The sequence below is a fragment of the Oryza brachyantha genome, chromosome 2 (assembly GCF_000231095.2).
Source record: "Oryza brachyantha chromosome 2, ObraRS2, whole genome shotgun sequence".
NCBI lineage: Eukaryota > Viridiplantae > Streptophyta > Magnoliopsida > Poales > Poaceae > Oryza > Oryza brachyantha.
In genome coordinates, this window is record NC_023164.2 from 4,776,489 (window position 1) to 4,790,646 (window position 14,158).

The 14,158-nt window shown below is 43.7% G+C and overlaps 1 protein-coding gene across 1 annotated transcript; it reads left to right on the forward strand.

The window, feature by feature from the left end:
* The first annotated feature begins 8,707 nt into the window (after positions 1–8,707).
* LOC102703464 (sterol 3-beta-glucosyltransferase UGT80B1) lies at positions 8,708–13,738 on the forward strand. The gene is made up of 15 exons (XM_015833023.2): positions 8,708–8,803; positions 9,011–9,082; positions 9,187–9,280; positions 9,351–9,511; positions 9,948–10,018; positions 10,140–10,221; positions 10,745–10,846; positions 10,957–11,012; positions 11,219–11,253; positions 11,357–11,570; positions 12,108–12,329; positions 12,408–12,467; positions 12,568–12,607; positions 12,974–13,195; positions 13,300–13,738. Exons 1-15 carry the CDS (start codon positions 8,708–8,710, stop codon positions 13,360–13,362), a joined length of 1,590 nt encoding a protein of 529 aa, XP_015688509.2. The 3' UTR covers positions 13,363–13,738.
* The last annotated feature ends 420 nt before the right edge of the window (positions 13,739–14,158 follow it).

Sequence of the window (14,158 nt, forward strand, 5' to 3'; positions counted from 1 at the left end):
AGTTGATATACTCTTGCACATTGAAGTGAATAAAAGGTAGCTAACAGCTTACTCTACACAAGACTACCTCTTTAGTAAGACACAAAAGCAAAACAACTCCTCTATTCGCTTCCTTCTAACCAATTCTCAACATGATTAGCACCAACAAACACTGGTAGAATCATTTTCAGAACATATGTGCAGATAATTAAGACTTTAACTGGTTTCAGATATGTTCCAAGGAAAATCAGCCGAGTAAATACGGCCAACTAAGAAGTTTGGATGCCAAATTTTACACAAAACACTGGTATGATAATAATGACAGTGAAATTAGCATTTATTCCTATATGCAGATAATAAAGACTCAAAATGGTTCTAGACCATCCATTGTAGATGACAGACCCACAACAATATTCCACGATTAGATCAGACGATATTAAAAAAATACCATTTAGCTGTAACACTTCTTATCAGTAATATTCAGATAAATCCTAGTCCAAACTCTAAAGAAACTAGAGTATATCCAAAAGGTGCAGATAAGCTTGTTTGAGTAAACTGATAGCGGCTCCTAACTAATCATATACATATCAATATTATACGAATCTATAAAGTTGATCTAAAATAAAAAAAGTCTCAAAAGATTTATCTCAAGATCACAAAAAATACATCGCACATCAATATATATGTTGCCAACCATTACTCACCGCGCTATTGCTATGCCTTCATTGAATCACACATCTACATCAAACTATACAATTCAGTTATATGCATATCATCGATAATGTATCTACTATTTACAATACATTTCCTATACATAATTTAATAGAGTTTACACATTTTCTAAGCATATCACTCCTATTCAACGGTGCACTAACTAAAAAATAAAAAAAAATGATAGAATGATGGCTATAAAGAAACCGAGAAAACATTATCAGAAAACAACCCAAGAGAGGCACACGCTTGTATCTCTGCGGATCAACGTAAAACAAACCACAAATCTCCTTAACCAACCAGTAGATCAACCTCGTAGAAAAATTGATAGCAACACCCAGATCGATACCAAGAACTCACCAGTCGCATGTTCCCCATCACATCCAATTCAATAGACTTTAGGGTATGCTTGTCTGTTGTGGGATCAACGATCCAATCTATCTAAGAGATCTAGATAGTCGTTAGAACAGGTAAATTTTTAACTGAAAAATAACGAGCAACCTCACCTACTGTCATCTGGTACACAAGATAACCGGTCTCAAATTTCTTGCCAACATGGAACCTTTACTGATATTCAGATGTTTCTTCAGATCAAAGACAACCTCCAACATGTTAAGCATGAGCTAAAAACAATAGAGTTCGCCCAATAACCGCGGGCACGGCTATTCGAATAGTTTTACTCTGCAGAGGTGTACAACTTTACCCACAAGACATGGCTGCCAAGCATGTTACCATGCCCCAACGTATCACCACGATACCTCAGTACGGAAACCATGATAAGACCTTTCACCTAGCCCTCCCTAGACAATCGCACCACACTTCAGGTTTCACCCCCTCCTTTACACCAAGTCGGGCAGTCCCCTCTTGTGCCTTGGTAGATCCGGAAGCAGGAGAAGCTTTCGTTACACCACGATTGCCCGTCCATACTCCATCACGCCTACCCTTGCCTGGGTACGTCGAATAGGGACAAGCTAGATTACGAGTCTCACCGTTGCCCATTCTGGCTTATGGTTAGTACGTGTAAGACCTTCAGGGTTTCCTGAGAACCGGTCCTTAATTGCCATGGGCACGACTCTCAAAACCATGCACCCACAGCCCACCATAAGCAATATTTTAGTTGTATTAATCCATAACGGGAAATTAATAATGATCAAAACCATTAAAGGTGTATCAAAGTTTAATCAATAATCAAATAAGAATTGGTGAGCTAGTTGAACTAAGCATGGCTAAGCATTGACCAACCCTAATTCTAGTCAAATTAACCCTGGGATGACAATAATAAATAGGAATCAACGGATATATACCCAATAGATAAATACAATAAATAGATTTGCATAAAACAATGCATGTTTGAATGTAAAAGCGGGGGATTTTATAATCATAGGTTCAATATGATCAAAGAAGGGTGCCACTTGCCTTGCTTAGACCCACGAGGAACTTCGGCGACGACTTCGGGAACGAACGGCGCTTCGACGGGGTCAAAACCTACGACAAACAAGGCAAAACAAACAAAGCAGGCTAAAAAACTACTGAAACAGAGAAAGAAACTATTTTTAATGGATTCTTGGCATTTTTCTGGATTTAATGAAACTTGAATGGACCTAAACGGAGACTAGATGAATTACTTATGAATTTTAGAAGTTTTCTGGGTTTTTAAACTAAACAGAAAAGTCCTAAATCAATTATTGCGCAATTAATGGGGCTGCTGACGTCAGCGAGGAGAGAGGGCACTGACGGCTGACAGGTGGGGACCACCTGTCGGTGAGAGAGAGAGGGAATGGGTGGCTGACACGCGGGCCCGGGGAGGAGAGAGAGGAGGCGGCTGGCGGGGTGGCGACTGACGGGTGGGTCCCGCTTGTCAGCGAGAGAGGAACAGAGAGGAAGGGAGCAGAGCGCGCGGCTCGCGGCTCGCGGCGCGACGGTGCGGCGGGCGGCGACCGGCGGACGGCGGCGCGGACCGGCGGGTACGCGGCGGACGGCGGCGACCCAGTGGGTGGCCACGTGAGAGCTGGCGACGGCGCTAGGAGCGGCGACGCCGAAGGGAGAACGGCGGCGGCTCAGGGAGGACGATGACGACGGCGCGACGGGAGGGCGACGACGGCGTCGGCGAGCGTTGGCGCGAGGTGACGGGGAAGGTGGCGACAACGCGCCAGGTCCGGCGGCGCTCTAGCGGCGGCGGGAGCGGCGGAGACGGCGAGGGCCGAGGAGAAAGGGGAGGTGGCGATGGCGATGACCGGCGGCACGAGGGCGTCGACGTCGGCGACACCGACCGGCGACCGAAGGGCGACGACGGCGTCGGCGAGGAGGAGGCAGAGACCGCGGCGGGGTGGCGCGGCTCGGAGTGGCGGCGGAGCAGAGCGGAGGAGGGAGAGGGCGGCTGAGCGGCGGCGGAGTCGCACGGAGCGGCCAAGTGGCAGCGATAGAGGAGAGGAGAGACGGCCTCGACGGCGGCGCGGGGGCAGCGACGGCCGGCGACGGCTCGACAGCAAAGCGGCGGTTGGAGGTCGGCGGAGGCGAAGGTGGTGGTGGGCGGAGGGGTGACGGCGACGCAAAGATGGCGATTGCGACGAAGTGGGGAACGGCGGCGTGGAGACACGGCCGAGGGAGAGGGATCGGGGCGGCGCGGCGGTGGGTCAGCCGGCGGCGCGGGCGCGCACTGGTGTGGGCGGAGGGAGCTTAGTGACGGCGTCGCGAGGGTGACGGTGATGGCGGAGGGTGGTGGACGGCGGTGACGTCGGCAGGGAGGTGGCGAACGACGGCCCCAGGCAGCGTAGCGACGATGAAAGGGAGCAAGTGGCGGCCAGGGTCGGGGAGAAAGAGGAGAGGGGAGGCCGGGGTGGCGCCGAGCATGACCGGCGAGAGGAGGAGGAGCGGCGCCGGCGACGAGCGAACGGCGGTGGCGGGCGGCGATGGCGCGGCTCGGCCACGGCCACGACGCGACGAGCATGACGAAGACGGCAGGTGGAGGGGCGACGAGCGATGCAAGGCGACGGGCGGCGGCGCACGGTCTGGGGCGATGGCGATGGCGCCGGGAGATGGAGGCGGCAGCGGGCGCCAGCAGCGATGGATTGGCGACCGCGGGGTGACGGCGTCGCCGGGTGGAGATGCGGCAGCGACGCGGTGGTAGCGCACGGCACCTGGCAACGGCGCGGCGGCGAGGGGACCCAGCGACGGTGGAAGAAAGAGAGGAAGAGAGGAGGGGAGGGCTCACCGACGGCGACGGAGGACGGCAGCAAGTCGGCGAGGAGGAGGCGGAGGTGGAGACACGAACGAGCGACGGCTTGCGGCGTTCGGTGGCGAGACCGGCCAACGGCGTCGAGACGACGGGGCACGGCAGCGGGAGGGACGAAGGGGCGGCGACGAAGCTCGGCGACCACCAGTGGCGACAAGGGCCGGCGGAAGGTCGGCGAAGCCGAGGCGGAGGTGGTGACGCGGGTGGGTGGCGACGTCCGACGGCCGACGGGGAAATCGGCGGCTGACGGCGACGGAGGGGGGGCTTCGGGCGGAGGGGAAAGTGGCGGCGGGGCGGCGGCGCAAGGATTTTATAGGTGATGGCGCCGGCTAGGGCGGAGCGGCCGGTGGAGACCGAGTCGACGACGCGGCGAACTCGGCGGCGGGAGTTGCGGCGGTGGTTGCAGCGGCGGCGCGGCGGAGAACTCGGGGCGGCGGCGGACTCGGCTGGCGCGACGCGGCGCGGGCGCGGGCTGGCGCGGAGACGGAGTTTCGGTCGCTGACAGGTGGGCCCCACCTGTCAGTGGCGCGAGGGGAGGAGGGAGGCGAGACGGACTTCGCCGCGAGCGCGGGCGAGCGAGCGGGCGAGCTGGCGAGCTGGGCCGGGCGGCCTGGCCGGGAGGAGACGCGCGCGCGGGAGGGGCGGGAGCGGAAGGCCGGCTCGGCTGGGCCGGCCGGGCGGGGAAAGGCGGCCCAGCTCGGCTGGGCCGGCCCGGGAAGGAAAAGAAAAAGAAAAAGAAAAAGGAAAAAGAAAGAGGGAGGAAAATTGGACTTCGGCCCAATTTGAGAAGGAAGGGAAAAAGAAAGGAAAAAGGAGGGAAAAAGGAAAACCCCACTTTTGCCGAGTTTTAAATTATTTTGTTTGGCCAAATTTTATACTTCTGCAATTTGAATTTAAATCCTGTTAGTCGATTTGCGAGCCTCGATTTAATTGATTTAATTCCTTTTAGAGGGATTTTTCCTGAGTTAATTAAACCAATTGTTATTTACGACTTTCTTTTTACGATTTAGGCTTAGGACAAAACTCCGGGCGTGACATGTTACGCCTTCCATACCAACATAAACTCATTTTTAGGTTTTAAGATATAATGTTTGACTTTTTATCTTATTTTATGAGTAATATTTTTATTTATATTAGAAGATAAAACATAATAGTACTTTACGTGTGATTAACTTTAAACTTTTAATATTTTTTAAATAAAATGGATGATCAAACATTGAACATGGAAACCAAAAAATTAATTTTTTGATCAAGGGAGTACAGTACTAGTGATACTAAATTAATTAACAACAATTAATCTTGCGTCAGCTTACTTGAGCTCTAGGAGAAAGTTTAACTAATACTCACTCCCAACTATTAGTTTATTTTAAAGCCTACATATATGATTGATTAGGTCAGTATTTGCCTAAACGGTAAACGCTAGTCGGACGGTTACCCATTGTCTACTGTTTAAACGGATTAAACGTTTTAAACGGGTTTCCTACTTTTTGCACAAAAATACACAATCACAAGACTAAAAGTTGAAGTATTACCAACAATCAATCACGACAATTACATCCATCATTAAACAACATGGCTGATTCAAAGCAATAAAAACTCATTCAATCAATCATTGATTAGTGGGTTAATTGATTGACTCAGAAATCAGAACTGGAGAACAGTCAACCAAATTTTGTTCGCCGAGTCGGTGTTTAATCCGCTCTCGCACCGTCTAAACGGGCTGATTACCGTTTTGTTTATCCCGTTTAAATCATTTTGACCCGTTTAAACGCTCAGCCCGTTTAGTTCACTGTTTAGGCCCTAAACGAGACAGATTCACTCCGTCCACCGTTTAGACGCCGTTTAAACGGTCTAAACGGCTGTTTAGCCGAACACTGGATTAGGTATAAGTTTAGTTTTGATTTTCTTCTCTCTTTCTCTTACTCATACAATAATATTTATTGGATTTGTCTTGAAGCACGTGTTAAGCTAGCTCTTTAATAAGAACCAACACTTCTTTATTTTTTGTTATATCTCTCCTCCACGTACGCTAAGAGCAATTTAATAATAAAGTCAACTATAATAACATTTCTAACAGGTCATCCAAAATTGATCATTCATATTAACATTTGGATGATCATCTAAAATAAATTCTTTATTCATATCAGTTATCACTTCAACAAACCATTCATATTACATCCTTCATATATATTTAGTAATATTTTACAATCTCCTACTCTCATGTTTTCATATATATTTAGTAATATTTTACAATCTCCTACTCTCATGTTGGTTCTCCTGTCTTCTCTTGAGATTGAATGTTGAGATATGGAGTGAAGTTTTTTTTCCAATATGATGATGCTCTATTTATTTTTTAAGGATGGAATATAGTATCTACTGGAGTAATATTTTTGTGAGACGAAATATCTGTTGGGAATGCGCTAAGCTTATAACTTATAGTAGAGTTAACCTATATAGTAGATGAGCTATATGGTTATCTCTATTTTTCTTCCCTCTTTCTCTCACCTATGTATTTAATGTATTTATTTTGAAGTTTGTGAATAGCTAGCTATGACATGAAAGCCAACCCTCTTGATAAATTCTCTCTTCTCTAAATAAGCTACCTATGTATTTAATGTATTTATTTTGAAGTTTGTGAATAGCTAGCTATGACATGAAAGCCAACCCTCTTGATAAATTCTCTCTTCTCTAAATAAGCTTATAGTTAACTTATAGCCTACTATTAAACTCATTCATAGTAGTATGTTCTCTCCGTGCCAAAATATAAAGGATTTTGAACGACCGAGACACTTTTAGCATACTTCCAAGACCAAATTCATAATCCTAGGAAGCAAGTATATGAAGATAATTTCATACAAAGATATTATCAAAGCAACAAAAGAGTTCTCTTCTGAAAACTTGGTTGGCTCAGGATCCTTTGAAGATGTTTATAAGGGAACCTTGGAGTTTGAGGTTGATCTAGGAGCTATTAAGGTTTTCAATCTCAACAAGCACGGAGGACCTACAAGCTTTACTGCAGAATGTGAAGCCTTGAATAACATCCGACATCGTAATCTTGTTAAAGTCATCATATTATGTTCCACCTTGGATCCAAAAGGACAAGACTTTAAAGCAATCATCTTTCAATATATGCCTAATGGAAGCCTAGAAACATAGCTGCATCAAAAAGTTTATGGTCATAATCAGAAACAAGTCTCAAGTTTGGGTGATAGGATTAGTATAGCCCTGGATATAGCGTATGCCTTAGATTATCTTCACAACCAGCGTGCATCTCCACTAATACACTGTGACCTTAAGCCAAGCAATGTGCTCTTGGATCTACAAATGACTGCATGTCAGTGACTTGAGCTTGGCAAGATTCATGTGCACTACAACTGCAGAGTTCGTTAGTTCAATGAGTTTGGCTGATTTAAAAGGATCCATCGGATATATTGCACTTGGTGAGAATTCACTACCTATTTTTATTCTCATTTATATAAGGTTCACCCACTTGATTTACTTATCCAATATTACATTCAAGTGATGTTCCCTTATATTGAATGAACACTTATGTTTTCAAATACATATGCAGAGTATGGAATGGGTGGACCTATCTCAACCAAGGGAGATACCTACAGCTATGGAGTGGTCTTACTAGAGATGTTAACCGGGATGCGTCCAAGAGATGAAAAATAATAATAAAAAAAGCTGGACAATTGGGAAGGACCCAATGTCAAATGTTATTAAGAGGTGGTGAGGCTTCGGACCTGCGCTGGCTAGCCCACCATCTGTGGTGCTAGCCAGAAGAACCGCAAGCGTTTCTCTGAAAAATTGAAGGATGGTTTAAGCCTTCATGGACTCGTGGAGTTAGCATTTCCACACAAAGTAGCTGAGAATTTGGATCCACTTATGCTACAAAGTGACCTAAATGGCGGAAAATATCCGACTGAAATAATGCAGAGTTGTGTCATATCATTGGTTAAGCTGGGCCTGCTATGTTCATCCATATCACCAAAAGACCGGTTAGGAATGTTACATGTTTATGCTGAAATCGTCACAATAAGACAGTCGTTTATTGAGTTACAATGAGAAAATGGAGCTGACTGCCATTGTAAATAGTACCAACAATAGCTGAAAATCTTTTTGTTGAGATGATCATAACAGGACATGCAAACTTGAGCTTTACGGGGAAGAAATGCAAAAGTGAAAATAGATAGAAGTGAATGCACGAAAAATTCTGCCTCCAACTTCTGTTCCCAACTTAATGTTGGTATATTATGCAGCTGCACTTTGGAAGTTTGTAGAACTACTTCTAATATGATTTGAGAATTGTAGTGAGTTCCATTTGGTAAAAAAAACTTACTCCCTTTGTTGTAAGATTTACTAGGCTTGTCTAAATTTATATGAATGATAACGAAAGTAGAATCATCTTCGTGGGCATTTTCACAAACACACCGCCCGCACGCATGTCAAACACCGACCGTCGCCACCGCCACGCGCCTACGCTGCTGCCGATGCCGTTGCAAACACAAGCATAGAGAGGAGCAACGCGCGAAACGAACCTGGCCGGAGTCTGCCGGCCGTCGGCGCGGCGCAGGCGATCTCCGGCGCACCGGCCCCGTCGCCGCCGCACCAGCGGAGGAGAGGAGGAGCCCGCGACGGTGACGAGCGCCTGCTAGAAGTAGTTGGGCCCAAACCCCAAATTGAATTGGGCCCATTTATCTACCAACCTGAAGAGGCCACAAGCCGCAACCGCCGCCGCAGAGACCCGGCCTGCGGGTTCGTCGGCTCGACGAGGCGGCGGCGATGGACGACGGCGGCGGCGGGGGCGGGCGCGGATGCCGCCGGCCTCGTGCCGTCTTCATGGCCTTCGGCACCCGCGGTGACGTCTTCCCCATCGCTGTACGCCCCCCTCTACTCTCTCCTTGTATCCTTGGGCCTCGAGGCGAAGATACACGCAGCTATGTGGGATTCGAGCGCAAGATGCAATTTCATTTGATTTTTCTAGCGAATGGTGCCGCTTCGTTTACTCCGCATGTTGCCGAAATCTGGAGCTCCGAGTGAATTCATGGAGTCGATACGCTTAACTTTGAATTTTTTTTTTCTTAGGCACTTGCTGCAGGTTTTGCGCAGGACCAACGACAGTATGATGTGGTGTTCATCACTCACTCAGCGCACCAGGTTTGATTCTTGTAGAAATAAAATCTGCAAAAAAAAAAAAGGCTAGCTGGCTAGCTTCATGTGAGTTTACATGGTGAAATGGATGCATGGTGAAATGGATGCAGAGCTTGTCAACACATCTAGCTGACTGTAGTATTCGATATATGCCCGTGTCAAGCCCACCTGTACTTGCTGCAGAACAGCTCGAGAACATTTCAGGTAAGCGTCCGATTTCATGCTCGCAATTTTCTATTGCAAATATGGTTTGTCATGCAATATTTTTTGATAGGTGATTCTGTTCAATCAAATGTTGAGCATGACTCCTGTTCGCAGAGGGAAAAGATGATTCAGAAGGAGCACAGGAAAGAGTGTTTATCAGCAGTCGAAGATGTTTTTGGAAATGACATGAGCATTCATGGTGATTTCATTGTGATCAACTTCTTTGCCCTGGTGAGGATCTCGTTAACAGAGTAACCATCATATTTGCTATGTCTTATGTAGATTATTTCGTCCCTGAAAACATTAAAGATCACACTAAAATCGTGCCACACCAATTCATGTTCAAAATATGGAATTTCGCTTTTTTTCAGGATGCACTAGAACAATCCAAGGATGACAATATCAGTCAGCCAGTCACTCTTGTCTAGAAAAAAAAATCATTAGCTATCTAACGCATTATGTGGAATAATACTCCATCCAATTACAAGAATTGGTGATAATAATAGAACCTTGCTGTGCACTTTGCATGTTTGGCACTAGAATAGGTCCAGGACAATAACTGCCAGTCAGTCCTATGTAAGAATCACTCGTAATGCATCTGTAAAAGCCATCACATTGTCATAATTGTGAAAATATAGACGTAATGTGGGTCTTTCTCATGATTTAGGAAGGTTGGCATCTAGCAGAACTGTTTCAAGTTAAGTGCATCATTGCTGCTCCTTATTTTGTTCCATACAGGTAACTTGGGGCTTTACTGATTCCAATGTCAACTTTTATTCTATTTTATGAGGATATTTCCCATTTTTCTATTGTCTTCTGCATGATTTTAATTCATTTTAATTCTTTAATTTATATCTAGTGCACCTGCATCATTTGAACGCCAATTTAAACAAAGTCTTCCTCTTCTATACAAGTACTTTCAAGAAGCTCCTCCAAACATGGTACAGAATTTGCTCTTCTAGTAGCAATATATCGCTAGTGTATTGTTCTTCCTTGAATTATTTATTTTTTCACTTTTGATTGGTCCTTTTTCTATTTTCAAGCATTACACCTGCAACTTGCTGCCAAGTCTTATATAACTACTGTGTCAGATTGACAATTTTTTGACAAGTCTAGCATTGACCAAAAGTTTACATGGTGTGTGTGTGCCATCATTTAGTAACCATTGTCAGGGAAGAATAAAAAATAAACCAGTATCCTGCCTGTTACAGTTCCTGAAGGTCAATCTGGATCTTCATTAAATCCTTTGAAGCTGAACTTGCATAGTTACATTTATATGCGTACACAGTCAACAGGTTTCCAGTTTTTAATGTCATTGGTTCTTTTGTTATTGTACTGGCTGTCCAGTATATACCTTTTGTATTCTCAAATGGCACTGCTTTGACATGTGTGGGCAGCATGCTGCCTTCTAATGTATCATCTGCTTTGCACTGGGAAAAATAATGATTCTGGGCAACATGTCAGGTCTGCTGGACAGACATTACCCACTGGATGTGGGCACTGTTCATGGAAAGTTGGGGATCATGGAGAAATGATAGTCTAAATCTTAGCCCTATTCCTTTCACAGTGAGTGTACAGTATATAATTTCTGTTCATATCTCTGCAATCCCATTTTATTTATGTGCAATTCCAATAGGGGCTTTACTGAGGTCAGATATTTTTTTTAATAACTGCAGGATCCAGTAACAAATCTTCCTCTCTGGTATATGCGAGAAGAGTCTCCATTGTTGCTGTAAGACTCATTTACTCATTACCTTCATATGTCATACTTTTGAATATTTGACATTAGTAAATTTAAGCCAATTAGGATTTGTGATGGTAGTTATTAGTTGGAGATGGATAAAACAATTATCTGAAAAATGAAATATTATATCAGTTTTTGAATATGATTACTTGATTATACTGAACAAGTGAGCTCCTTGGTCATCATTTGAGCAGGTATGCTTTTAGCAGGGAAATTGTTGAGTGCCCAGGTAAGCATTGCTGGGGCCCTGTATCTATCTTAAATCAGCTGTTTATACTAAATCCATTCATATGAAACCAAAGATTGATACTTATTGTGTAATATCATGACAGGATATTGGCCATGCAGTGCTCATGTTTGTGGCTTTTGGTTTCTTCCCATGGCCTGGCAATTTTCTTGTCATAAATGCAAGGAGTTACTGTGTGGAAATGCCAATAATTCCTATGGTGGAACTCTATGTATAAATCACGCTAGCCTAGAGCACTTTACCGTGGGAAATTCTAATTCATCCTTACCTATATTTATAGGGTTGAATTCCATCGGTAGGTGAGTTTCTTGTTTTAACGAATTTATGCCCGTGTTTCTATTTCATACAAGGGCATTTCTTCTAGCCAGTGCAGTGTTTTTGATATGTCCGCATCATCAAAAACCACCCCAATGTAGTCCAAGGGATGAAATACGAACAGTTTCAAGGGTTGAGGGACCAACAGTAACCGGTTTTATATTCGAGGGACAAAAATCGAAACAAGGACATAGTCAAGGGACAAGAATGTTGACTTTTTCCATATTTTTTACTTTTTTGTTGCTAGAGACTTTAAAGCTGTATGATTTCTCCTTAAGTGTTCTCTGAATGATAACTTATTAAAATGTGGGGACTAAACTTAGTGAAATTGGGATCTCACTGACGCCCTTAAAAATGTTGACTGCCCATCATGAATACATGTTTTCTTTTGAATTTTGCTTTTGATAAGCCCACGGTTCTTATTTCGTGCTTAGTTTCATGACTTTAGGAATCAAATTTCTTCTATTTCGTTAGCCAAATTTTGGACTAGACCCTTCTCAGTGTACTTATCTCTTCTGCAGCATGGGTTTCCTTAAAAATCCAAAAGCATTTCTTATGGTGCTTAAAACTGTCATAGATAAAACAGATCACAGATTTATCCTTTTCTCATCTGGATACCAGCCATTAGATTCTGCAATACAATCTGTTGCTTCTTCAGTAGTAGAATCAAGTGAGTGCCAGGCATCTGCTCTTCATTGTGATAGTACTATCCTATTTAGCAGTCGACTCTTTTGCTTTTCTGGGTGAGTAATGTCACTAATCTCTTTGCTCTTCCTGGAAATTGGTAGATGCTCTGGTGAATGACATGACTACCTTTTCAGATCAATACCATACAGTTGGCTCTTCCCTAAGTGTGCAGTTGCTATTCACCATGCTGGCAGGTAAAAGAAACTTACATTCTCACAGTGGCCCAGCATATGATTGACAAATTCTCATATTACTATCTACAAAAGTTCATCTTTTCTGATACTTCTGAAACAGTGGTTCTACAGCTGCAGCACTTTTTGCTGGCGTCCCTCAGGTGATAAATGCAGCAGCTATACACTGATTTTTTTTTATTATTTGATAACTCTGGCAGGTCAATGTTTTTCGTTCTACTCCGGTTTTTGAAATCACTTAGAAAAGCCAGCTTCATTGTTTTGCTTAAATTAAGAATAAGTGATACGACTTATTAATGACAAAAAATAATTTGTGGGTAAAACTTTTTAATACATGTTCTTAGCAATCTAAAAGCAAAGACTGTAAAATAAACCACGATGAAAAAAATCCTAAATTAACTCTAAATTTAAGTTTTAAAGTTCAAAGTTTGTCTTATAAGAATAAGTATAAGCGGAAAGATAGGGCGCTTCAAACAACGTTAGATTGCTCACCCATCCCTGTCATGCAGATTGCATGTCCTTTCCTGCTGGACCAGTTTTACTGGGCAGAAAGGCTACATTGGTTAGGAGTGGCACCTGAGCCTCTACGAAGACAACATCTAATTCCAGATACAGACAATGCCTCAAGCATTGAAAATGCTGCAGATGTGTTAATTGGAGCTATCAAAACAGCATTAGCACCTGAAATTAAAGCTCAAGCAACCAGGATAGCTGATAAACTTTCTTCTGAGGTGTTTTCCCGTGGCACATTACAATTGTGTCTCGAATACCAGTTGTGTTTGTTTTCTTGTAGACACACTGTAGCTTTACTTCTTTTCATGTTTGATCATTGCAGGATGGGATTGGAGAAGCACTCAGGATCTTGAAAGAGAGAGTTTTGCCTAGAAGTAAAAGTTAAGCAATATGTATAAACTAGGGGTTTGCTGAACACCAAATGCATGTCAAATTACGGATATGCTTTAAATTGGTATCATCGCCCCCATTGATTTGTGCATTGTATGAACCGCTACATGCAATTCTTGGTCAGAGCATTGGTAAACAACCTCTATACTACTATGTACATATGACATATGGAGGTCATGAATGAAAAACCAGAACCGTGATGATATGAATACTGGCAACAAAGCAGGTTTCCCCAGTGAAAAAGAAAAAGCCCAACCTGAACACTGTAAACAGCTCCTGTCTTCTTTAAGAGAAGGGTTAGTACACAGTAGAGGAGGCTTGGCTTTAGCATGTAACCACTCCGTCCTAAAATGTAATTATTTTTAAAATAATAGTAAGTCAAGCATTTTAAACTTTGACTATTAATGAAAAATTTAAAATATCGATCATGTAATTCTTACGTTACTAAATTTATCATTAAACAAACTATCATAATATAGAACTCTTTTTATTTAAAATAACTCTAAAAATTATAGCTCAATATAGTATATGGAATACCATGTCAAGATTTAAAAATAGTTATATTTTGAGTCGAATGCATTAGTACAGCAGTACAATGTCACCTCACTCTGTCAGACCTCTCAAATTGCATGGCTTGATTGTGAAAGAAAATTGATATGTGTACGACTCAACCATCCGACTTACGTACGACTCAACCATCCAACGGCTACAATAACACTCACTTGATCCTCTTTGTATAATTAATAGTTATAGTGTCTCTTTGTCTAATTAATAGTTATAGTGTTTCAGCC

Coding starts and splice junctions, on each gene's coding strand:
- LOC102703464 (XM_015833023.2), top strand. CDS start 8,708: ATGGACGACGGCGGCGGCGGGGGCGGGCGCGGATGCCGCCGGCCTCGT. Junction 9,281..9,350: donor ACAGCTCGAGAACATTTCAG/GTAAGCGTCCGA, acceptor ATTTTTTGATAG/GTGATTCTGTTCAATCAAAT. Junction 10,222..10,744: donor AAGAAGCTCCTCCAAACATG/GTACAGAATTTG, acceptor GCAACATGTCAG/GTCTGCTGGACAGACATTAC.